General features: G+C 41.2%; 1 protein-coding gene and 1 pseudogene across 1 annotated transcript in view; both read left to right on the top strand.

Annotated features, from left to right (window-relative positions):
• Nucleotides 1-19,877, top strand: part of CD80 (CD80 molecule) — a 35,209-nt gene extending 15,332 nt beyond the window's left edge. Inside the window, exons 4-7 of the mRNA XM_007985705.3 lie at nucleotides 6,773-7,054; nucleotides 14,589-14,684; nucleotides 16,690-16,798; nucleotides 18,708-19,877. Coding sequence (XP_007983896.2) covers nucleotides 6,773-7,054; nucleotides 14,589-14,684; nucleotides 16,690-16,760 — 449 coding nt within the window. The 3' untranslated portion in view covers nucleotides 16,761-16,798; nucleotides 18,708-19,877. The remainder of the gene's footprint in view (nucleotides 1-6,772; nucleotides 7,055-14,588; nucleotides 14,685-16,689; nucleotides 16,799-18,707) is intronic.
• On the top strand, nucleotides 11,591-13,831 carry LOC103228227 (cysteine and glycine-rich protein 2 pseudogene; annotated as a pseudogene).
• Nucleotides 19,878-26,580: the final 6,703 nt, after the last annotated feature.

Here is a 26,580-nt window from a genome sequence, read left to right as displayed (position 1 = left end):
TGACAATCCAAGTTCATGACAATCATCCTGGGGCACTGTAATGACCTAAAGAGCCTCTCAATTACCAAGGGGAATCTTTGACTTGATATAGCCTTGCTACTAACTGCACTTGACCCAGCAATATCTGCTTGTGAAAGTATGCTGAAAAGGTAACGGGGCTGGGTATGGTGGCTTATGCCTGTAATCTCAGCACTTTGGGAGGCCAAGGCGGGCAGATCACTTGAGGTCATGAGTTCAAGATCAGCCTGGCCAACATGGCGAAACTCCGTCTGTACTAAAAATACAAAAATTAGCCAGACGTAGTGGCGCATGCCTGTAATCCCAGCTACTCTGGAGGCTGAGGCAGAGAATTGCTTGAACCTGGGAGGCGGAGGTTGCAATGAGCCGAGATCACACCACTGCACTCCAGCCTGGGTGATAGAGCAAGACTCCATCTCAAAAAAAAAAAAAAAAAGAAAGAAAGAAAAGAAGAGGTAAAAGAACAATGGAGGCATAAAATCTCTTTCAGGTAGTATGTGAATGTCTATTACTATGGCTATTTTACTATTATATTCTAATATTTTCAAAGTGATCATTTACTTATTGCATATTTGAAACTCTAATCTAGCAGTCAGTCCTGAAAAGTTAGATGTTAGAGAATTGGGCCGGGCGCGGTGGCTCAAGCCTGTCATCCCAGCGCTTTAGGAGGCCAAGGTGGGTGGATGGCTTGAGCTCAGGAGTTCGAGACCAGCCTGCCCAACATGGTGAAATCCCGTCTCTACTAAAAATACAAAAATTAGCCAGGGGCATGGTGGCTACTTAGGAGGCTGAGGCAGGAGAATCATTTGAACCTGGGAGGTGGAGGTTGCAGTGAGCAGAGATTGTGCCACTGCACTCCAGCCTTGGTGACAGAGCAAAGACTCTGTCTCAAAAGAAAAAAAAAAGTAGACTACAGAGGAGGGTGAACATTTCCCTAGTGGTAGAGACTCTGTCTTAAAAAAAAAAAAGTTAGAGAATTGAATGCATAATTAATTCCTGCCACAAGGAAAAAAACTAATCTATGAATCATAGCCCTATTTATCTACCTACTGTGGAAGGCAAGCATTTCTGGTCTCAGAAAGAAAGGACCCTTGCTTTTGTAACTGCCCAAATGGTTTACCTTGCCTGCTGCCTAGACAGAGCCAATTCATCAAGACAGGGGAATTGCAACAGAGAAAGAGTAATTCATGCACAACTGGCTGTGCGGGAGAGCGGAGTTTGATTATTACTCAAATCAGTCTCTCTGAGCATCTGGGGAGCAGAGTTTTTAAGGATAACTTGGTGGGTCAGGGAAAGCCAGTGATCTGGGAGTGCTGATTGGTCAGGGATGAAATCATAGGGAGTTGAAGCTGTCTTCTTGCACTAGGTGGGGGCCACAGGATCAGATGAGCCAGTCTATTGATCTAGGTGGTGCCAGCTGATCCATCAAGTGCAGGGGCTGCAAAATAGCTCAAGCACTGATCTTAGGAGCAGTTTAGGGAGGGTCAGAATCTCATAGCCTCCAGCTTTATGACTCCTAAACCATAATTTCTAATCTTGTGGCTAATGTTAGCCCTATAAAGGCAGTCTACTCCCCAGGTAAGAAGGAGGTCTGCTTTGGGAAAGGGCTGTTACCGTCTTTGTTTAAACTATAAACTATAAACTAAGTTTCTCCCAAAGTTAGTTCAGCCTACGCCCAGGAATGAACAAAGACAGCTTGGAGGTTAGAAGCAAGATGGAGTCAGTTAAGTTAGATCTCTTTCACTGTCTCAGTCATAATTTTGCAAAGGGGGTTTCACTTTAATCACAGTATAACAGAGGATACTGCAGGAGCCAGAGCCCTTCTTAAGAAATTATAGCCTCAGCCACTTTCTCACAGATGGAATTTGAACATATTTTCTTTTTTTCCCTGGGCACTTGAGCCTGTAGTGAAAACCAAACTTCTCACTTAATAAAACATAATGATTAATCTTGATAATAGATAACTTCAGCAGATCCTTAGTGAATTCCTTACTGTTCTTCATTTTGATCATTAGCTATGAATCTTTCCTTGTGACATCCAGATCACACCTAAAGTTTTGGGGAGTAAGGCAAAGTTACATGGAACTATCTTAAACTTCACTCGGTGTTTTCTCTGCTCTTGGATAGAATAAATTATTATATGGTGATGTGATTTAAGGGGTACTAAGAAGCCTACCTCTTCCACAATTTTCACCTGCATTGACTCCTGAAATTCTCATCATCATAGCCATTCCTGCTAGTTTCTCCATTTTCCTCCTAAAAGATCCCTGTTGAAACATTTCAAGGGGGCAGGCCCTATTAGCAGATTACCATAAGGGGACAACGTGACATTTCTGGGGTACTCAGAACCGAGGGTGTGGAGGTGGACAAAATCCAGTAAAGGGAAGACAAAAAGGTTACTTGCTTAATTTTACCGAGAAGCATTCTGAATTTTCCAACTGAGTCAAAGCAGTGCTTCTCAAAGGTTTATATGCCTATGAGTCACTTAAGGGTCTTGTTAAAAAGGCAGATTTAAGTTCAGTAGGTCTAGGATTTGGATCTGAGATTCTGCACCTCTAACAAGCTCTCAGGTGATGCCTGTGCTGCTGTGGAGGACCACAATTTGAGAAGCAAGGAATTAAGCTCTCATTTGGCTAGAGTGACCAGTTATCCTCTTTGCTCAGAACCAAAGGGTTTATTTGGGGCACAAGATTTTTGGTGCTAAAACTGGTCCTTAGGCAAATAGGACAAGTTGGTTACCCTATATTTGTCTAAGATTGCAAAATGGTAATATAACATCAGCATAGCTATATGAAAACCTCCATTAACTGGCATGTATGAGGACTAGCTACATTAGTTAACAGCTTAACTAGGTTAATGGATTTTTCCTTCTAAAACGTGTGCACCTATTCCTTTACTCATAAGATATTCTTACCCTTCCCTATTAAGAGTTATGAAACTTGGGTTAACTAATTAAAATGAGATACAAAGGTCACAGTCTTACAACGTCTTTGATTGTTCACAATCTCACAAGACCTTAGGAGTGGTTGCCCTAAACAGATCACCCTAGAAAAATGGTGGGAGATGGAGTTTGGGCTGTTCTAAGCCAAAACAGATTTTGAATTTTTTTTTTTTTTTTTTTTTTTTTTTTTTTGAGATGGAGTCTCTCAGTCTGTCACTCAGGTTGGAGTGCCATGGTATGATCTCGGGTCACTGCAGCCTCTGCCTCCTGGGTTGAAGCGATTCTCCTGTCTCAGCCTTCCAAGTAGCTGGGACTACAGGCGTGTGCCACCACGCCTGGCTAATTTTTGATTTTTAGTAGGGACAAGGTTTCACCATGTTGTCCAGGGTGGTCTCGAACTCCTGACCTCAAGTGATCATCCCACCTTGAGCTCCCAAAGTGCTGGGATTACAGGCGTGAGCCAGCGTGCCCAGCCTTGAAAATATTTTTAATACAATTCCTGGTATAAGTGGCATTCCTGTAGTTTATTTCCCAGAAAAGCAGAGAACAAAAATTAACATGAATCATATTAATAATTTAGGATATGAGTTATTTGGATTTGTTATTCCTAATTATAACACAAAACATATTGATGTTATAAGAAACAGAGAATATTCTAGATGTCAGCTGCCTGTGTCATGAGTCAATCTTATAGGATAAATTAGTAAGTGGGAAATAACAATGCCAACTAAAAATGGCTCAGGAACATATCAAACTTCATTTAAGGATAGGGTTCATTGAAAAAAAAAAAAAAGTAACTTCACCTCCAACCAAATCCAACTTTCCCCCTTTCCTGGCAATTATAATCATTTGTCATGGCTTCCCTTTATCATCTTATTCTAGGTGCCACAAGGCATTCCTGGAAGTGTTTGCCTGGCAACCTGATTTAAATGAGGGGGCTTACCTAAGAGAGGATAAATTCAAGACCCACTTAAATATAGCTATCATTGGCTGGGTGTGGTGGCTCACGTCTGTAATCCCGTAATCCTAGCACTTTGGGAGGCTGAGGTTAGTGGATCATGAGGTCAGGAGATGGAGACCATCCTGGCTAACACAGTGAAACCCCATCTCTACTAAAAATACAAAAAATTAACTGGGCATGGTGGTGTGTGCCTGTAGTCCCAGCTACTCTGAAGGCTGAGGCAGAAGAATCGCTTGAACCCGGGAGGCGGAGGTTGCAGTGAGCCAAGATGGTTCCACTGCACTCCAGCCTGAGCAACAGAGCGAGACTATTTAGTTTCCTGTGTGTCAGGCTCTGTGCTAAGTGATTTCTATGAATGATGTCATTTAATTCTTACAACCCTGGGTATTAGTATCCCTATCTTATAGATGAGCAAACTAAGACTAAAGGTGGGTAAGTTATTGACCCAGGGTCACGAGGCAGAAGTGGTTTTAAAACCTGCTCTCGACGATCATATGCTACTTGACATCTCTGTGGGGCTCAGAATTCTGAAAAGAAAGATAACTCTATGGGGAGATTGAATCCCCACACTCATGCTAAGAAGTTAAACTCTTTACGTGTAAGAATAAGTGAGGAAGTCGCTAGGGGATCTTTCTCCTATGTTCTCTGCATTTATTTTCCTGTACTTTGTACTTCAGTATCTTATGGGGATCAAATATATAAATGAAAGAGTGCTTCAAGTGTCTTGGAGGAATGCTGGGAAGGCCTTGCTGTCCCTTTAAGGCATATCAAAATATTAAGAAAATCAATAAAGTATGGTGGATGAGGTTATAGGCTCAATGTTGTAGTTTGGATATACGTTTTTCTGAGTAAAAGACTACTTTTTAAAAAAAATTTCAACCAGGTATTTAATTGGTCTGGCAACTGCACAATATACAAATTTCTGAAAGGTATCTCCTGTTTGAAAGCTAGCATAGCTTCATCCCAGTAATTAATTCAGACAAATACACAGAACACAGAGAAGTCATAAATTATACATGGAAGACTCCCAAACCAATTAACAACTAAACTCAATCTATACAGCTTTCTATTTTTCAGGCTTCCGTATACATATTAAATAAATAAACAGCATGTCTACTATCAAAATAAAAAAATTCAAATGAATTCAAATAAATTTATTCAAATAAATTTCAATGATATTTTCAAATGAAAACATTACTGATATGGTTCACAGTTTTTCTTCTCACCTAAAATAAAGAGCTTTGCCCATGGTCTCAGGATAGAATAAAGAAAGGAGAAACCCCTTCCAGAAATAGATATGCAAATTCAAAAATATTGGTCCTGGGTGTTTTTTTGGGGGACTGCCGGGTGTTGGTGAGACTCAGTAGAAGCAAAAGCTCATGACTATAGTTCAGCGCCCGCCCCCCACTCACACGCACACAATGCCCCCTCAAAAGCCAGGTCACAGGCTTGCAAATTAGGCAGCATTTTCCTTTCTCCAAGATCTCCTCTCCTTGACCAGATTTATATTTTCTCTCTCCCCATCTAGACCCTTTCCAAACGAAAGTTCTGTGTTAGGCAAAGCCTTCTCTATTTATGTATTGAGTTTAGGTAGTCAGAGAGAAGAGAGAACACAACTTCATGGAGCCCTTACCTGTATCAGACTTAAGAGTCAATGTTCAAAGAATAAGACCAGAAAGGAGGACATGAGAAACCATTCTCAAGAGCAAAGGGGTAGGCCCCTCATGTAAAAGACGACGTTTTAAAAAGGAAGGAGATGCAACCATAAATTTAGGATAGCGATTACCTTAGGTAAGGGAAAGAGAGGGACAGGATAGGTGACATCATAGTAGCAGATTTACCTCAGTTACTGTCAGTGTTTTGGGTCTCAAGTTGAATGGTGGGTTTTCAGGTGTTCGCTATAGTTTAGTAAATAAATAGATAACATAGAAGAAAGCCACTGTGTACCTCAGGCATCAGGAAGAAACAAAGAGAAGACAAGAAAAGGAAAGGAAGAAAGGCAAGGTCAAGAAAAGACAGGCTCTGGTGTCAGACAGATTTGAATTCTGCCACTACTGGTTGGTTATAATTTCTCTAAACCTGTTTGATTACTTATAAAATGGAAATTATATTAGGTTAAATCATATGAAATTACTGATCTTTGACCTTTTTAGATTTACAACTTACCTCTCTAGGGATTCTGTGAAGACAAAATGAGATAAAGTCCAGACCTAACAAACAAGAGCTCAGTAAATGTTGTCTATTATTATTCTCTTCATCTCTTACAATTGCAAGTACTCTGGCAACATTTATTCACACGAACCTCCTTTCTCTAGTAAGTGCCCTCCTATCTCCATCAAAAGTGGTAAAGAATTGATATAACCAATTCAAATCAAAGTTAGTCTTTGGATTATACATAACTATTAATGATTAATGGGAAATTGCAAGTTATATCTCATTTTATCATTCTTGTTTTGTTTTGTTGTTTTTGAGATGAAGTCTTGCTCTTTTGCGCAGGCTGGAGTGAAGTGGTACGATCTCGGCTCACTGCAACTTTCACCCTCCAGGTTCAAGCAATTCTCCTGCCTCAGCCTCCCGAGTAGCTGGGATTATAGGTGTCTGCCACCATGGCTGGTTAATTTTTGTATTTTTAGTAGAGATGGGGTTTTGCCATATTGGCCAGGCTGGTCTCAAACTCCTGACCTCAGGTGATCCACCTGCCTTGGCCTCCCAAAGTGCTGGGATTACAGGCGTGAGCCACTGTGCCTGGCCTTAATCAACTCTTATTAAAGCTAGAAAATTATTTAAAAATAAACCTCTACACACATAGGTTTGTAACTACATGTAATTATATATTCTTGTTCTTTCTTTAGCTGACTTCCCTACACCTAGTATAACTGACTTTGAAATTCTACCTTCTAACATTAGAAGGATAATTTGCTCAACCTCTGGAGGTTTTCCAGAGCCTCACCTCTCCTGGTTGGAAAATGGAGAAGAATTAAATGCCATCAACACAACAGTTTCCCAAGATCCTGAAACTGAGCTCTATACTGTTAGCAGCAAACTGGATTTCAATATGACAACCAATCACAGTTTCATGTGTCTCATCAAGTATGGACATTTAAGAGTGAATCAGACCTTCAACTGGAATACACGTAAGTGACATTGTTCTGGGGAGTTTCTACTATATCGAATCTAAAAAGACAATATAGTCGTGTGTCATTTAATGATGTGGATACATTTTGAGAAATGCATCATTAGGCAATAATTCTGCCACTGTCTGAACATCAGAGTGGACTTACATAAACCTAGATGGTATAGCCTACTGCACACCTAGGCTACATGGCACAGCCTAGTGCTTGAGGCTACACACCTGTACAGCATGTTACTATACTGAATACATAGGCAGTTGTAATACAATAAGTATTTGTGTATCTAAGCATATGTAAGCACAGGAAAGGTACAGTAAAAATACAGTATTATAATTTTATGGGACTACCATCATATATGCGGTAGGTCATTGAAAACATTGTTATGTGGCACATTACTGTAACTCAGCCAGATACATTTTAGAATTGTCATATTTACTTTGATAGTATTTTATAGTATTTTTAGATACACAAATGACCATGTGCTATTATGACTTATTAAAGTCACTGTGAGGGCTAAGCACAGTGGCTCACACCTGTAATCCCAGCAGTTTGGGAGGCTGAAGTGGGAGGATCACTTGAGCCCAGGAGTTCAAGACCAGCCTGGGAAGCATGATGAGACCCTGACTCTATGAAACATTTAAAAAATTAGTCGGGCTTGGTGGCACATACGTGTAGTCCCAGGTACTCGAGAGGGTAAGGTGGGTGGCTTACTTGAGCCCAGGTGTTCAAAGTTGCAGTGATCTCTGATCATGCCACTGAACTCCAGCCTGGGCAACAGAGCGAGACCCTGTCTCTAAAAGAAAGAAATAAAATAATTTTTAAAATAAATTTAAAAAATAAAGTCACTGTGCAAGGTGTGATAATGTTACTAATTTTCTTTTTATTTTATTTTTTTGAGACCACCTCACCCTGTTGCCCAGGCGGGAGTGCAGTGGCACAACCTCCACCTTCCGGGTTCAAGCAATTCTCCGGCCTCAGCCTCCCCAATAGCTGGGATTACAGGCGCCAGCCACCACCCTCGGCTGATTTTTTTCTATCTTTGGTAGAGATGGGTTTCACCATGTTGGCCAGGCTGGTCTTGAACTCCTGACCTCGTGACCCACCCATCTCAGCCTCCCAAAGTGCTGGGATTATAGGCATGAGCCACTGTGCCTGGCCTTATTTTCTTGTAATAAATATTCTAAAATTTATATATACTAATAACCACTATCCATCATCTTAGAAAGTTATTGTAACAATATTGTTATTGAAAGTATTAAAATGTGCCCTTTGGAATTGCCCTGAGGGATTTGGTACTTTCTTTTAGGGCATGCCACCACATGGTTCCATGGTGCCAAACAATTTTTTTTTTTTTTTTTTTTTTTGGTGGGTGAATGTGCTTTTTAAGAACTATTGGTTCCTTCTGAACCAAGTCTGGGAAAGGTGAGTGACAAACTGCTTGAAGACAACGCCTGAAAAGAGGTCATTTTGGAGCAAATATTTTACCCTACTGGTAGTAAACTCAGAGAATTCTCTTTCCCCAAGAGGTGAAATCACTTGAAAATGTAAAATGAAAACGTTGGGTTGACATGAATATATGCATCTTAGGCCTATAATGGCTTAAGATGGCTTACAAGGTGAACTCAGATGCTCAAAATATTAATGCTTGTTTAAATTGTATGGCTGATCATACAGAAGACCACAGTCTCTCTCCCTACCCCTAGCCCCACTCCCAAGGGTAGGTTTTGTGACTATAGTAAGAAACAATACACTGAGTTTGATATACAGTTGCACATAAGTATATAGCACAATATATATTATATAGTATGTCTTTACTTAGAGTTGTGAAGTGGATAATTTATTTTAGATGGTCTAGTAATTCATGCTAGTATATGATTTACTCTAGATCTTTCAGTGTTACAGCAGATTCTTTTTTTTTGGGACAGAGTCTCGCTCTGTTGCCCAGGCTGGAGTGCAGTGGCGTGATCTCGGCTCACTGTGACCTCTGCCTCCCAGATTCAAGCAATTCTCCTGCCTCAGCCTCCTGTGTAGCTGGGACTATAGGTGCCGGCCACCACGCATGGCTAATTTTTGTATTTTTAGTACAGACGGGGCTTCACCATGTTGGTCAGGCTGGTCTCAAACTCCTGACCTTAGGTGATCCGCCCACCTCAGCCTCCCAAAGTGCTGGGATTATAGGTGTGAGCCACCGCGCCCAGCTACAGCAGATTCTTTATTTTCCTCAATGAGATAAAATTTCGTGGGAAAATTAGGTCAACTATAAACCAAACATTGACATGACTATTGATACTCCAAACTTACCAGTCTCAGTCATCTTTTATGTGTTGTAAAAATTTTATTAAAATGAGGCTTCAATCATAAAGATAGTTTATTAAGTCTCTATTTTTACCTTCTTGTTATAGAATTATTTAACGAATTTTACATTATTCTGATTGAAGGTAGAAAACAGTAGAGTCCTGATTATTAAATCAGTAATACTAGCTTGAACTACATTTTGATTTGGACATTATTCATATTGGAATATGGATATATGTGACATTCTAGGACAGGGGTTGGCAAATTTTTTCCGAATAGAGCCAGATAGTAAATATTTTAAGCTTTGCAGTCACCGTCTCTGTTGCAACAAGTCAATTCTGCTGGTTGTAGCATGAAAGCAGCCACAGACAAGACATAAATATTCCAACAAAATTTCGTTCTTTCTTTCTTTGCTTTTTTTTTTTTTTTTTTTGGAGACAGAATTTCGCTCTCATTGCCCAGGCTGGAGTGCAATGGTGTGGTCTCGGCTCACTGCAACCTCTGCCTCTTAGGTTCAAACGATTCTTCTGCCTCAGCCTCCCAAGTAGCTGGGATTACAGGTGCCTGCCACCACAATTGGCTAATTTATGTATTTTCTTAGTGGAGATGGGGTTTCACCATGTTGGCCAGGCTGGTCTCGAACTCATGACCTGGCTGGTCTCGAACTCCTGACCTCAGGTGATCCATCTGCCTCAGCCTCTCAAAGTGATTACAGGCATGAGCCACCACGCCCAGCCACAAAATTTCATTTTTAAGAACAGGTGGCAGGACAGGTTTGGCCCATGTGCTATAGTTTGCTAACTTAAAGATTTTGTGGTTGGAGAGCTTTCGTGTATAAATGTCTCAAATCTCATTAATTGGACCGTGTGGGGATTCTTTAGAATAAGATTCAAAAGCAAATAATGCATTTATGGGAGGTCAAGGGCTGACTGCACTAACAAATATACATTAGATGTACAGTTCATAGAAATGTTACAGGTCAATGTGAGTAAAGTTTTGACGTGAAAATGTATTAGTCTGTTTCCATGCTGCTGATAAAGACATACCCAACACTGGGCAACTTACAAAATAAAGAGGTTTAATTAGACTCACAGTTCCACGTGGCTGGGGAGGCCTCACAATCATGGCAGCAGGCAAGGAGGAGCAAGTCATGTCTTACATGGATGGCAGCAGCTAAAAAGAGAGCTTGTTATAAGGAAACTCCTGTTTATAAAACTATCAGATCTCGTGAGACTCATTAATTATCACAAGGACAGAGCAGAAAAAACTCGCCTCCATAATTCAGTCACTTCCCACTGGGTTCCTCCCATGACATGTGGAAACTGTGGGAGTTATAATTCAAGATGAGATTTGGGTGGGGACACAGCCAAACCGTATCAGTAAATAACTGATCTGGAGGAAAAAAAAAAAAAGCCCAAATGTATTAATTAAGCAGATTGGGCATATGATTCTTTTTAGTGTAGTCCCACCAAATTTGTTTTCCCTTGATAAACTGGAAGGAGATAAATCTAGGAGAGTCATACTCATGGTATCTAATAAGCTACATGTGCAGATACCCTCACACAGCTGTGCACCTTGGATTCTGGGTCTGCCCCTGTGGGGTGTTACCAGGTTTCTAACAGGTGTCACGACAGACCTGGCTTGCTGCTACCGAGGCCTCCCTCTTTCCCTCACACACATACTCTCTCTAGGTTGAATGAGGCTTGTGGATGGGTGCGGAGTGGAAGCCAGGAATGAGCTGAAGCCTGTGAAACTTCTAGACGCCCAAGATAACAGCAATGGCTTGTTATTTTTTGTGTCATTCTAATCTGTAGAGGTCAACTCTGGTAATCACTTGATGTCTCCATGCAATCTGGTGTTTTAGAGAAAAAAGAAAAACCAACTCTCCTATCTTTAAGTGGTAGATACACTATGATTAAACAGGTGTTTTAGAATGATTACTGTGACAGCAATGTGCAGGAATTATTAGAGCCTAGGAAACCTGAGGCAAAGAGACCGGTTTGCAGGCTACTAAGTGGGAGATGAGAAAAATCTCAGCTAAGGCAGTTGCTGCAAGAGATTTGGGAAAAAGCAGTAAGTTCCAGAGATATTCTGAATATAGAACAGAAAATACATGGGAGCCTACTGGGAAGTGAGCACAAAGAAAATACCACACTCTTATTTGGGTAACTAAATGGTATTGTTATTCACTGAAATGGGAGAATACAGGTGGTAGATATGATCTGGAAAGTATGTAGTAAATTCAGTTTTAATCAAGTGGAGATTCTGGCATCCATCCAATATATAAATTTAAAAATCAGATGACATTTTTGTTTTTTAATTTGTGTTTTTCTGAGATGGAGTCTTACTCTGTCACCCAGACTGGAGTGCAGTGGCACGATCTCAACTCATTGCAACCTCTGCCTCCTTGGTTCAAGCAATTCTCTTTTTTTTTTTTTTTTTTTTTCTGAGACAGAGTTTTGCTCTGTGGCCCAGGCTGGAGTGCAGTGGCACGATCTCAGCTCACTGTAAACTCCACTTCCCAGGTTCACACCATTCTCCTGCCTCAGCCTCCCGAGTGGCTGGGACTACAGGTGCCCGCCATCACGCCCGGCTAATTTTTTGTATTTTTAGTAGAGACGGGGTTTCACCATGTTAGCCAGGATGGTCTCGATCTCCTGACCTCGTGATCCGCCTGCCTCGGCCTCCCAAAGTGCTGGGATTACAGGCGTGAGCCACCACACCCAGCCTCAAGCAATTCTCTTGCTTCAGCCTCCCGAGTACCTGGGATTGTAGGCATGCACCTCCATGCCCCGATAAGTTTTTGCATTTTTAGTAGAGACAGGGTTTCACTATGTTGGCCAGGCTGGTCTCGAACTCCTGACCTCAGGTGATCTGCCCACCTTGGCCTACCAAAGTGCCGGAATTACAGGTGTGAGCCACTGCGCCCGGCCTCAAATGGCATTTCGAATCTTGGGTCTGGAGGATATAACCCCGGAAGACTGGGGCCAGTAACGGCAAAATGGGACCACAAACAGAACCATGGGAATAACAATAATTAGAGGACAAGAAGAGGAAGAAGTCTTCGAAGCAAAGCCTTCAGAGAAAACTGAGTGCAACAAACAGAAACAGAAGGATGTGGTGTCACAGAAGTCCAAGAAGGAGAAGATTCCAACTGGCCAAATGCTGATGAGAAGTCCAATAAGAAAAATAATAAAACTAAGCCAGGCGCAGTGGCTCACGCCTGTAATCCCAGCACTTTGGGAGGCCGAGACGGAAGGATCACCTGAGGTCAGGAGTTTGAAACCAGCCTGGCCAACATGGGGAAACCCTGACTCTACTGAAAATACAAAAATTAGCTGGGTATGGTGGCATGCCCCTGTAATCCCAGCTACTTGGGAGGCTGAGGCAGAAGAATTGCTTGAACTTGGGAGGCAGAGACTGCAGTGAGCTGAGGTCGCGTTACTGCATGCCTGGCCTGGGGAACAGAGTGAAACTCCATCTCAAATAAATAAATAAATAAATAAATAAATAAATAAATAAATAAAACTTACCACTAGGTTTGGTAATCAGAAAAGTAAAAACAGGGATCTCAGACTCCCTGGACCCTGTCTCCAGCCCAGCTTTGCTAGCTTCGCATCCGGTGCATGCTCCTGCCTCTGACTCAATGGTTTGCAGGAAAAATTTAGAGAGCACAACAGTGGCAATTCATGATGAAGAGATCTACTGCAAATCCTGCTATGGAAAGAAATATGGGCCAAACGGCTATGGTTATGGCCAGGGTGCTGGCATGCTTAACATGGTGAGAGGCTGGGCATCAAGCCAGAGAGTGTTCAGCCTCACAGGCCTACAACAAATCCAAACACTTCTAAATTTGCTCAGAAATATGGAGGTGCTGAGAACTGTTCCAGATGTGGGGACTCGGTATATGCTGCTGAGAAGATAATTGGAGCTGGAAAGCCCTGGCACAAAAACTGTTTCTGATGTGCAAAGTGTGGGAAGAGTCTTGAATCAACAACTCCACTGAAAAAGACGGTGAAATCTATTGTAAAGGATGCTATGCAAAGAACTCTGGGCCCAAGGGATTTGGCTATGGCCAAGGAGCAGGGGCTCTTGTTCATGCCCAGTAAGGTGTAAACCCAGAACTAAGCATCACACACTGATAATCTCTTCGTTATCTAGGCACAGATAATCTTTAACACTAAACTACTGTGAAATTCTACCAGCATTGAGTACTGTATATTACCCTGTACTTGGATAGGCTGGCTAACTCATAGGGAGAGAGCACTGTATCGTACCATTTTGCTTTATTCACCAGCATTTTTGGGGAACATTTCTTTTATGTTTTAAATAAAACTTCAGCATGGGGAAAAAAAAGGAAAAACAATAAGCTAGTAAATATTCATTTATTTGTAAGCCATTTCAGAGAAACCAGATGAGCTGCTATAATTTGTGTCCCTGCCCTTTTTCCAGATGTTGCTAACTATTCTTCAAAGCAGCTGAAGAATAAACAGTGTAGCTGCTGCTCCTGATCTGGAGGCATGGACCAGCAGCACCATATCCACCAACACCTTTCTCCTCCCCACCCTCATCCTTCCTGTGTACTTCTTGTGCTCTGTGGGACTGAAACTACAGCTGATAACCTTCAGAGCTCTCTTCTAGGATGGTCCCATCTAATACCAAGCCATATCCACACTTACTTCTTTGCTGGACTTGTTCTGTATTTCCAGTAGCTCTAGGCTAGAGGGTGAAAAACCTGTATCCGAAAGTGAATGCAAAGTGGCTCCTGCAGCTTTAGGGCAGCTACTGTGAGGTAAGGATGTGTGTGATGTGTATGTGTTGAGAGACAATATGGTAGGAGAAAGGGAGAAGGCATGACAGAGCTAGAGAAGGAAAAATAAGTATACATAGAACACAACATCAACCAGTTAGTAGTAATACATAGTTATAATCAGCTATAAAAGTAAGATATTACAAGATGGCTTGTAAAAGATTTCCTTAAAATCTTCCTTATATCAACTTAACTCAGTAAATGCAGACATTCAAAGTGCCTTTTTCACTTTTAGTATCTGACATCTGAATATTAGTTGCCCACAAGTATGTGCCTGATTGAAGAATTATGCAAGAAAAATGCTAGCAGCTGCATACTGGAGGGCTGACCAGACAAAGAATACTCCACAGTTGCATCAATAGAAAAGGCACAGAATGAATATCAGGCAGTAGGAAACACATTACAGCTGACATTATTCTTTTCCCTCCACAGCCAAGCAAGAGCATTTTCCTGATAACCTGCTCCCATCCTGGGCCATTACCCTAATCTCAGTAAATGGAATTTTTGTGATATGCTGCCTGACCTACTGTAAGTACTATCATACTATCATCCTGATCTCAATTCTGGAAGATCAAACTTTATTAGCATGGTTCAGCAGCTCTCTGAGATTTTAGCCTATTCTCTCTCATATTTACAGAAAGTCTATGGAAACATTAGCATCTCCTTTACTTGTCTCAGTAAGTTGTGTTCATTCACTGGACATTTTCCGACACCTCCTACACGTGTGGTACTCTACTAGGCATTGGAATTACAGAGCTAAGAAGTCGCTGCCCTCAAGACACATTCTAGTTTAGTCCATCTATTTTTTCCCTGACTTCATATATTTTTGGAGACTGGGGTTTGCTAACTAATTTGAAAATGTTTCTGATGCTAAATGATATTCTAATTTTTTTTAAGGGCTAGTCAATTTGGCAGGTGAGTTGTTAAACACTCCTTAGTGAATTCCAACTTCCATGGCCACCATCCTGCTGATATTCTAATTTTGATTTGGAGTTAGAGAAAAGGCAAATTGACAAATTTTGGGGCCAAGAATCATTTTCTTGGAGGAGGGCAAGATGCACTGATACAGTCGAGAAACTACATGGCTACAGGTGATCCTACCAATTCTCAGTTCTTGGGATGGGCAAGGTGGCTCACGCTTGTAATCCCAGAACTTTGGGAGGCCAAGGTAGGTGGATCACTTAAGGTCAGGAGTTTGAGACCAGCCTGGCCAACATGGTGAAACCTCCGTCTCTACTAAAAATTCAAAAATTAGCCAGGCATGGTGGTGTGCACTTGTAGCCCCAGCTACTTAGGAGGCTGAAGCAGAAGAATCGCTTGAACCCAAGAACCCAGGAGGCGGAGACTGCAGTGAGCCAAGATCACGCCATTGCACTCCAGCCTGGGCGACTCCATCTCAAAAAACAAACACACACATTTTCAGTTCTTTTTTTTTTTTTTTTTGAGATGGAGTCTCACTCTGTCACCCCGGCTGGAGTGTAGTGGCCCGATCTTTGTTCACTGCAGCCTCCACCTCCCAGGTTCAAGCAATTCTCCTTCCTCAGCCTCCTGAGTAGCTGGGATTATAGGTACGTGCTGCCACACCCGGCTATTTTTTTTTTTTTTTTTTTGTATTTTTAGTAGAGATGGGGTTTCACCGTGTTGGCCAGGATGGTCTTGACCTCCTGACCTCGTTATCCGCCCGCCTTGGCTTTCCAAAGTGCTAGGACTTCTTGTCTTTGTAATTCCAGTGCCTAGTAGAGTGCCACACACATAGGTGTCTGGAAAAATGTCAATTTTCTCAGTTATTTAGAATACATTTTTGGATGAAAGATCAGGAGTGGCTGATGAAAGAAGAGATTTCTAAGATATTTTACCCTACGAATTTACACTTTGGGTGTTAGACATATGCTGCCCTCAATCTCTATGATTAAATGAAGAGGAATTGCTAGTTCTATGGTCTGAAATAAGGCCATAATCACTATGAAGGGGTACCAATTCTTCTTTGAGTAGAAATCATGTATGCAGATCAAATAAAATTGGAAGATCAACATCTGCTGATTTTCCCAGGATTTAGCACCAAAAAAACCCAAAGCTCAGTGAATTCCTTAGAGAGTATGTGCTGTTAACAACTTATCCCAAGGGTAGGATAAAGAGGTCTGGTGGGCTCAAGGATGTTTCTAATACCAACTATCCAGTGTTACCCCTTTAATTCAGGGGTTCTCATCCTCAACATTATTGGCATTTTGGGCAAGATAATTCTTTGTTTTGGAGTGTTCTGTGCACTGTAGGATGTTTAGCAGCTTCCTTAGCCTCTAATCACTACATGCCAGTAGCACTCCTTGCCCGTTGTGACAACCAAAAATATCCCCAAGCATTGCCAAATGTCCCCTTGACAAAGAGGTGAAGAGGTAGGTTGTAAATCACCCCTGATGTAAGAACCACTGCTCCAGTTCTAAGTCAGTCTGAAGCCTTGCTAAAGTAAATATTAATATATGGGCACAATTCAAGGGAAACTCACTAATCATTTTTATTGTTTGTTCTTGTCTCCAAGGTTTTGCCCCAAGATGCAGAGAGAGAAGAAGGAATGAGACATTGAGAAGGGAAAGTGTACGCCCTATATAACCGTATCGGCAGAAGCAAGGGGCTGAAAAGATCTGAAGGTAGCCTCCGTCATCTCTTTGGGGATACATGGATCGTGGGGATCATGAGGAAGTGTTTTCTTACTCTTAGTAGTAAATTTAAGCTGTTTTACCTACTACCTCACCTTCCCAAAAATCCCTTTTGGATTAAGCTGGACAGTTATAAGATGGCTGGCATCCCTCTCCTTTCTCCCCATATGTAATTTGCTTAATGCAACCTCTTCTTTTGCCATGTTTCCATTCTGCCATCTTGAAATATTCCCCTGTCAGCCAATTCAATGTCCTTAATTACCTATTAAACACTAATTTGAGTTTGTCTTGAATATTCCTGTGGTAACGTCTTATTCTGATCATTCATTTTTCCCTATATCTCTCAGTATTGATGGACATGGGTTGGGGCCACTTTGTATTAATATGGTAACGTTTTTGTTGGTTTCTCTGCCTCTTACTAACAGACTCATCCTACTGACCAATCATGGAGCCAAATTTCATAAAGAATTACTCTGTCATGTCATTTTCCCACTCAAAAACTCAGAAGAGACCCCCGTGCCTACAGGAAAAGCTTCAAAGCTTTTTAACTTTCTACATTCCACCTGATCTCTTGTCTAAACACCTTTGAGTTCTGTCAGTTGTTCCTCACATGGCATGGTTTCCAGAGCCTCACATGAATGGGGAAAACGGAACCCAAGACTTTAGATTTGGTCTTAATGACTCTACATACAATGAGATAATTATTATCTGGGGTCTGGAATGTCCATTCTGTTAATAGAGCCTAACACAGCACTAGCTTTAGTGAGTCACAAATCCCCAGGTATTTTCATGCAAGAGAAACTTACATGGGACATTAGAATCCAAGAGACTGATAGCAGGTCTAAGGTAGTTACAAGCCTCTCTAAACAGTTCAGCTTTGACTTGTGAAGACTGGAGTAACACCAGTATAAGAAATTAGTCTACAAAATTATCTTTAAAAATAAAAGAAAGCAAGAATTGTCCTGGGCAGGAGGGGGAAATAGAAATAAAAATGAAAAATAATACCTGAGACTTATACAACAGGTTGTTTTGCAAAAACACGATTTCATCTTAGTCTTATAAAAATCTCTATGAGCAGGATCTATTTCCATTTTATGGGAGAGAAACCAGAGGCTCCCAGAGGTTAAGTAATTTGCTTGTAAGGTCATACAGAGGAAGAATAAAACCAAGACTCAAACTGGACATCAAGTTCAGGTTCCTTTCCCTACAACCTGCCAGCCTATACATATTTTCCTCCAAGGTAGTCTCTCAACTTCCTATCCTGTTTTTTCATTGCCACTGAATGCTTGCTCACTCCTCAGAATGTCCTTTCCAGGATGTTGCTGTGGCTCAGTTCTGTCATTATTTTCTTGACTTTCTATCTAAAAAGTCTTCTGCTCAGTCTGCTGATACTTCAGAATGAAGCCACGTATCCAATCTTCTACACAAGGCCTTCTGTGGCCATCTTATCCAGCTCAAGCAGTTCCACCTGTAGAGCACATCTCATACCACTAGCATAGGTTGATTTTCATGTACCACATCTTCCTTCCATCCTTTACCGGACTGTATGTAGGCTTACTGAGAAAAGCAACCATGCCTGATAGCCCCATACATAGAAGAGTACCTTCATCAAGCATGTGGTCATTTAGTAATAGCTGGTAATAACTAAACATTTGCCTGATCAATATTTCATGTGATAAAAATCGCCAGAGTAGTTTTAAGTTCTCTCATAATTTAGCTCTCCCTTCATATTCTTCAGCTATCAAGGTTACTCTGTACAAGTTGGGAATACCCTTGATCTTGAGATTAAAATCTAAATTAAGAGATTAACATTAAAATTTATATGTATGTGGATATATAAATTTAAGATGTTCTCCTCCTTTGCCAATATAGGGTTTGATGTAATCATTTGTTTCCTTAGGTCCGAGCTCCATTTGCAATTGACCTCTTCTGAGAACTTCTTCAGATGGACAAGATTACCCCACCTTGCCCTTTATGTATCTGTTCTTAGGTGCTTCTTCACTTCAGTTGCTTTGCAGGAAGTGTCTAGAGGAATATGGTGGGCACAGAAGTAGCTCTGGTGACCTTGATCAACGGGTTTTTAAATGCAGAATTCTTGAGTTCTAGAAGGGACTTTAGAGAATACCAGTGTTATTAATGACAAAGGCACTGAGGGCCAGGGAGGTGACCAGAATTATAAAGGCCAGAGCCAGAACCCAGATGTCCTAACTCTGGTGCTCTTTCCCTTCATCAGTTTGGCTGTGGCCTGTTAACTGGTGTATACATATACATGTCAGGCAAAGTGCTGCTGGAAGTAGAATTTGTTCAATATCAGGTCAACTTCAGAGACTGATTTCCTAATGTCAGAGTAGATTTTATATTGCTGTTTACAAAAGCCCAATGCAATGCATAGGAAGTATGGCATGAATATCTTTAGAAGGCTAATGGAAATATTATTGTTTACCCAGTATTCCATTTTTTTCATTGTGTTCTCTATTGTTGCTCTCTCACTCCCCCATGAGATAAAGGAGAAAGTAGAACTATCCAAAACTAATTTCCTCTGACATGTAAGATGAATGATTTATGTACCTCAAAGCAGTAGTCAAGGAGGAAAGGGATAGTCCAAAGACTTAACTGGTTCATATTGGACTGATAATCTCTTTAAATGGCTTTATGCTAGTTTCACCTCATTTGTAAACCATTTATGAGAAAGTTCTCATTTAAAATGAGATTGTTGTTTACGGTGTACGCACTAAACAGTAAGCTATCTTCAAATGTCTAAGGTAGTAACTTTTCACATAGGGCCTCCTTAGATCCCTAAGATGGCTTTTCCTCCTTTTTATTTCTGGGTCTTTCCGACATCAGCAGAGAACTGGAAAGACATAGCAAACTGCTGTCTATGTTACTCATGACTCCTTTCTCTAAAACTGCCTTCCACAATTCACGAGACCAGAAGTGGATGCTGTGGGGAAAAGAAAGAGAGATCAGACTGTTATTGTGTCTATATAGAAAGAAGTAGACATAAGAGACTCTATTTTCTGTATTTGAGATGCTGTTAATCTGTGACCCCACCCCCAACCTTATCCTTGCAAGAGACATGTGCTGTGGTGACTCAAGGTTTAATGGATTTTGGGCTGTGCAGGGTGTGCTTTGTTAAACAAGTGCCTGAAGGCAGTATGCTTGTGAAAAGTCATCACCATTCTCTTAATCTCAAGTACCTAGGGACACGTACACTGCCAAAGGTCACAGAGACCTCTGCCTAGGAAAGCTAGATATTGTCCAAAGTTTCTCCCCATGTGAGAGTCTGAAATATGGCCTCGTGGGAAGGGAAAGACCTGACCGTCCCCAGCCTGACACCCGTGAAGGGTCTGTGCTGAGGAGGACTAGTATAAGAGAAAAAGAAGGCCTCCTGGCAGTTGAGATAGAGAAAAGCATCTGTCTCCTGCCCATCCCTGGGCAATGGAACATCTTGGTGTAAAACCCGATTGTATGTTCTGTTTACTGAGAAAGGAGAAAACTGCCTCAGGGCTGAAGGTGGGAAGTGCTAGTGGCAATGCTGCTCTTTATGCACTAAAAAGGTTTATGGAGATGTCTGCATATGCATATCAAGGCACAGCACTTTTCCTTAAACTTATTCATGTCACAGAGATCTTTATTCACATGTCTTACTGCTCACCTTCTTCCTACTATGATCCTATTATCCTGCCACTTCCCTTTTTCTAAGGTGGTAAAGATAATGATCAATAAATACTGAGGGAACTCAGAGACTGGTGCCGGCGTGGGTCCTCTGTATGCTGAGCGCCGGTCCCCTGAGCCCACTGTTTCTTTCTCTATACTTTGTCTCTGTGTCTCATTTCTTTTCTCAAGTCTCTCGTTCCACCTAACGAGAAACGCCCACAGGTGTGGAGGGGCAGGCCACCCCTTCATCTGGTACCCGACGTGGGTGCTTTTCTCTAAGGTGAAGGTACGCTCGAGCTTGGTCATTGAGGACAAGTCGACGAGAGACTCCCGAGTACATCTACAGTCAGCCTTGCGGTAAGCCTGTGCGCTCGGAAGAACCTAGGGTAACAATGGGGCAAACTAAAAGTAAATATGCCTCTTATCGCAGCTTTATTTTTTTTTTTTTTTTTTTTTTTTTTTTTTTTTTTTTTTTTTTGAGACGGAGTCTGGCTCTGTCGCCCAGGCTGGAGTGCAGTGGCCGGATCTCAGCTCACTGCAAGCTCCGCCTCCCGGGTTTACGCCATTCTCCTGCCTCAGCCTCCGGAGTAGCTGGGACTACAGGCGCCCGCCACCTCGCCCGGCTAGTTTTTTGTATTTTTAGTAGAGACGGGGTTTCACCTTGTTCGCCAGGATGGTCTCGATCTCCTGACCTCGTGATCCGCCCGTCTCGGCCTCCCAAAGTGCTGGGATTACAGGCTTGAGCCACCGCGCCCGGCCTATCGCAGCTTTATTAAAATTCTCTTAAAAAGAGGGGGAGTTAAAGTCTCTTACCAATAATCTAATTATGCTATTTCAAACAATAGAACAGTTTTGCCCATCATTTCCAGAACAGGGAACTTTAGATCTAAAAGATGGGAAAAAATTGGCAAAGAATTACAACAAGCAAGTAGGGAAGGTAAAATCATCCCACTTACAGTATGGAATGATTGGGTCATTATTAAAATAGCTTTAGAACCGTTTCAAACAGAAGAAGATAGTGTTTCAGTTTCTGATGTCCCTGAAAGTTGTGCAGTAGATTGTGAATAAGAGGCAGGGATAGAATCCTGGACAGGAACAGAAAGTTCACATTATAAATGTGTATCAGAGCCAGTAATGGCTCGGTCAATGCAAAATGTTGGCGATAATCAATTACAGGAGGTGATAGATCCTGAAACGTTAAAATTAGAAGAAAAAGGTCCAGAATTAGCAGAGCCATCAGAGTCTAAACCACGATGGCCAACTCCTCTTACAGCAGCTCAGATGCCTGTAACTTTACAACCTCAAATGCAGGTTAAACAAGTACAAACTCCAAAAGAAGATCAAACAGAAAAAGACAGAGTCTCTGTCATGGCAATGCCAATCCAAATACAGTGTCCACAATATCAGCCGGTAGAAAATAAGACCCAGCCACCAGTAGCCTATCAATACTGGCCGCCAGCCAAACTTCAGTATCAGCTGCCCCTGGAAAATCCATATGGACAGCCAGGAATGTTTCCAGCGCCACAGGGCAGGCACTATATCCTCAGCCGCCCACCATGGGATGTAATCGTACAGCACTGCCTAGTGGACAGAGTGGTGCATTACATAAAATTATTGATGAGGCAAGAAAACAAGGAGCTATTGAAGCGTGGCAATTCCCAGTAATATTAGAATCAAGACCACCTGGAGAAGGGGCCCAAGAGGGAGAGCCTCCCGTAGCTGAAGCCAGATACGAGTCCTTTTCTATAAAAATGCTAAAAGAAAGAGGGAGTAAAACAGTATGGACCTAACTCTCCTCACATGAGAACATTATTAGATTCCATTGCTCATGGACATAGACTCATTCCTTATGATTGGGAGATTCTGGCAAAATCATCACTCTCACCCTCTCAATTTTTACAATTTAAGACTTGGTGGATTGATGGGGCACAAGAATAGGTCCTAAGAAATATGACTGCCAATCCTCCAATTATCATAGACGTAGATCAACTATTAGGAACAGGTCAAAATTGGAGCACTGCTAAGTCAACAAGTAATAATGCCAAATGAGGTCATTGAGCAAATTAGGACTATCTGCCTTAGGGCCTGGGAGAAAATCCAAGACCCAGGAACTGCCTGCCCCTCCTTCAATACAATAAGACAAGGCTCTAAAAAGCCCTACCCTGATTTTGTAGCAAGGCTTCAAGATGCTGCTCAAAAGTCAGTTACCGATGAGAATGCCCAAAAGGTCATAGTGGAGTTGATGGCATATGAAAACGCCAATCCTGACTGTCAATCAACCATTAAGCCATTAAAAGGAAGGGTCCCAGCAGGATCAGATGTAATCTCAGAGTACGTTAAAGCCTGTGATGGAATTGGAGGAGCTATGCATAAAGCTACGTTTATGGCTCAAGCAATCACAGGAGTTACTTTAAGAGGACAAGTTAGAACATTTGGGGGAAAATGTTATAATTGTGGTCAAATTGGTCATCTAAAAAAGAATTGCCTAGTCTCAAATAAACAAAATGTAACTACTCAAGCTACTACAACAGATAAAGAGCCACCTGGCCTATGTACAGGATGTAAAAAGGGAAAACATTGGGGTAATCAATGTCGTTCTAAATTTCATAAAAATGGGCAACCACTGTCGGGAAACGAGAGGAGGGCCAGCCTCAGGCCCCGCAACAAACTGGGGCATTCCCAATTCAGCCCTTTGTTCCTCAGGGTTTTCAGGAACAACAACCCCCACTGTCACAAGTGCCTCAGGGAATAAGCCAGTTATCACAGTACGGCAATTATGCCCCGCCACAAGCGGCAGTGCAGCAGTAGATTTATGTACTATACAAGCAGTCTCTCTGCTTCCAGGGGAGCCTCCACGAAAAATCTCCACAGGGGTATATGGCCCATTGCCTGAGGGGACTGTAGGACTAATCTTAGGAAGATCAAGTTTAAATCTAAAGGGAGTTCAAATTCGTACTAGTGTGGTTGATTCAGACTATAAAGGCGAAATTCAATTGGTTATTAGTTCCTTAATTCCTTGGAGTGCCAGTCCAGGAGACAGGATTGCTCAATTATTACTCCTACCTTATATTAAAGTTGGAAACAATGAGATAAAAAGAACAGGAGGGTTTGGAAGCACTGATCCGGTAGGAAAGGCTGCATGTTGGGCAAGTTAGGTCTCTGAGAGCACACCTGTAAGACCATTATTCAAGGAAAACAGTTTGAAGCATTGGTAGACACTGGAGCAGATGTCTCTGTCATTGCTTTAAATCAGTGGCCAAAAAATTGGCCTAAACAAAAGGCTGTTACAAGACTTGTCGGCGTAGGCACAGCTTCAGAAGTGTCTCAAAGTACAATGATTTTACATTGTTTAGGGCCAGATAATCAAGAAAGTACTGTTGAGCCAACGATTATTTCAATTCCTGTTAGTCTATGGGGTCGAGATTTGTTACAACAGTGGGGTGCAGAAATCATTATGCCCGCTCCATTATACAGCCCCACGAGTCAAAAGATCATGACTAAGATGGGATATATACCAGGAAAGGGAATGGGAAAAAATGAAAAGGGCATTAAAGTCCCAATTGAGACTGAGAAAACTCAAGAAAGAAAAGGAATAGGGTATCCTTTTTAGGGGCGGCCACTGTAGAGCCTCCTAAACCCATTCCATTAACTTGGAAAACAGAAAAACCGGTATGGGTAAATCAGTGGCTGCTACTGAAACAAAAACTGGAGGCTTTACGTTTATTAGCAAAGGAACAATTAGAAAAGGGACACACTGAGCCTTCATTCTTGCCCTGGAATTCTCCTGCATTTATAATTCAGAAAAAATCAGGCAAATGGCGTATGTTAACAGACTTAAGAGCCATAAATGCTGTAATTCAACCCATGGGGCCTCTCCAACCCGAGTTGCCCTCCCCGGCCATGATTCCAAAAGACTGGCCTTTAATTATAATTGATCTAAAGGATTGCTTTTTTACCATTCCTCTGGCAGAGCAGGATTGTGAAAACTTTGCCTTTACTATACCAGCCATAAATAATAAGGAACTAGCCACCAGGTTTCAGTGGAAAGTGTTACCTCAGGGAATGCTTCACAGTCCAACTATCTGTCAGACTTTTGTAGGTCAAGTCCTTCAAACAGTTAGAGACAAATTTTCAGATTGTTATATCATTCACTATATTGATGATATTTTATGTGCTACAGAAACAGACAAATGAATTGACTGTTACACTTTTCTGCAAGCAGAGGTTGCCAACGCAGGACTAACAATAGCATCTGATAAGATTCAGACCTCTACTCCTTTTTCATTATTTAGGGATGCAGATAGAAAATAAAAAAATTAAGTCACAAAAAATAGAAGAAAAGACACATTAAAAACATTAAATGACTTTCAGAAATTGTTAGGCGATATTAATTGGATTCGGCCAACTCTAGGCATTCCTATTTATGCCATGTCAGATTTGTTCTCTATCCTAAGAGGAGACCCAGACTTAAATAGTAAAAGAATATTAACCCCAGAGGCAACAACAAAAAATTAAATTAGTGGAAGAAAAACTTCAGTCAGCGCAAATAAGTAAAATAGCCCCACTCCAACTTTTGATTTTTGCTACTGCACATTCTCCAACAGGCATCATTGTTCAAAATACTGATCTTGTGGAGCAGTCATTCCTTCCTCACAGTACAATTAAGACTTTTACATTGTACTTGGATCAAATAGCTACATTAATTGGTCAGGCAAGATTATAAATAATAAAATTCTGTGGTAATGACCTAGACAAAATAGTTGTTCCTTTAACCAAGGAACAAATTAGACAAGCCTTTATCAATTCTGGTGCATGGCAGATTGGTCTTGCTGATTTTGTGGGAATTATTGATAATCATTACCCAAAACCAAAAATCTTCCAGTTTTTAAAATTGACTACTTGGATTTTACCTAAAATTACCAGATATGAACCTTTAGAAAATGCTCTGACAGTATTTACTGATGGTTCCAGCAATGGAAAAGTGGCTTACACAGGGTCAAAAGAGCGAGTAATCAAAACTCAATATCAATCGGCTCAAAGGGCAGAGTTGGTTGCAGTCATTACAGTGTTACAAGATTTTAATCAACCTGTTAATATTGTATCAGATTCTGCATATGTAGTACAGACTACAAGGGATGTTGAGACAGCACTAACTAAATATAGCATGGATGCTCAGTTAAACCAGCTGTTCAATTTATTACAACAAACTGTAAGAAAAAGGAATTTCCCATTTTATATTACTCATATTCGAGCACACACTAATTTAACCAGGACCTTTAACTAAAACAAATGAACAAACTGACTTACTGGTATCCTCTGCATTCATAAAAGCACAAGAACTTCATGCTTTGACTCATGTAAATGCAGCAGGGTTAAAAAACAAATTTGATGTCACATGGAAACAGGGAAAAGATACTGTACCACATTGCACCCAGTGTCAAGTACTACACCTGCCCACTCAAGAGGCAGGAGTTAATCCCAGAGGTCTGTGTCCTAACGCATTATGGCAAATGGATGTCACACATGTACCTTCATTTGGAAAATAATCATATGTTCATGTAACAGTTGATACTTATTCACATTTCATATGGGCAACCTGCCAGACAGGAGAAAGTATTTCCCATGTTAAAAAAACATTTATTATCTTCTTTTGCTGTAACGGGAGTTCCAGAAAAAATTAAAACTGACAATGGACCAGGATATTGTAGTAAAGCTTCCCAAAAATTCTTAAATCACTGAAAAATTACACATATAACAGGAATTCCTTATAATTCCCAAAGACAGGCCATAGTTGAAAGAACTAATAGAACACTCAAAACTCAGTTAGTTAAACAAAAAGAAGGGGGAGACAATAAGGAGTATACCACTCCTCAGATGCAACTTAATCTAGCACTCTATACTTCAAATTTTTTAAACATTTATAGAAATCAGACTACTACTTCTGCAGAGCAACATCTTACTGGTAAAAAGAACACTCCACATGAAGGAAAACTGATTTGGTGGAAAGATAACAAAAATAAGACATGGGAAATAAGGAAGGTGATAACCTGGGGAAGAGGTTTTGCTTGTGTTTCACCAGAAGAAAATCACCTTCCTGTCTGGATACCCACTAGACA

This window comes from Chlorocebus sabaeus, chromosome 22, assembly GCF_047675955.1.
Source record: "Chlorocebus sabaeus isolate Y175 chromosome 22, mChlSab1.0.hap1, whole genome shotgun sequence".
Taxonomy (NCBI): Eukaryota; Metazoa; Chordata; class Mammalia; order Primates; family Cercopithecidae; genus Chlorocebus; species Chlorocebus sabaeus.
The sequence above is the reverse complement of the archived record's forward strand: the minus strand, read 5'-3'. Positions and strand labels throughout refer to the sequence as shown.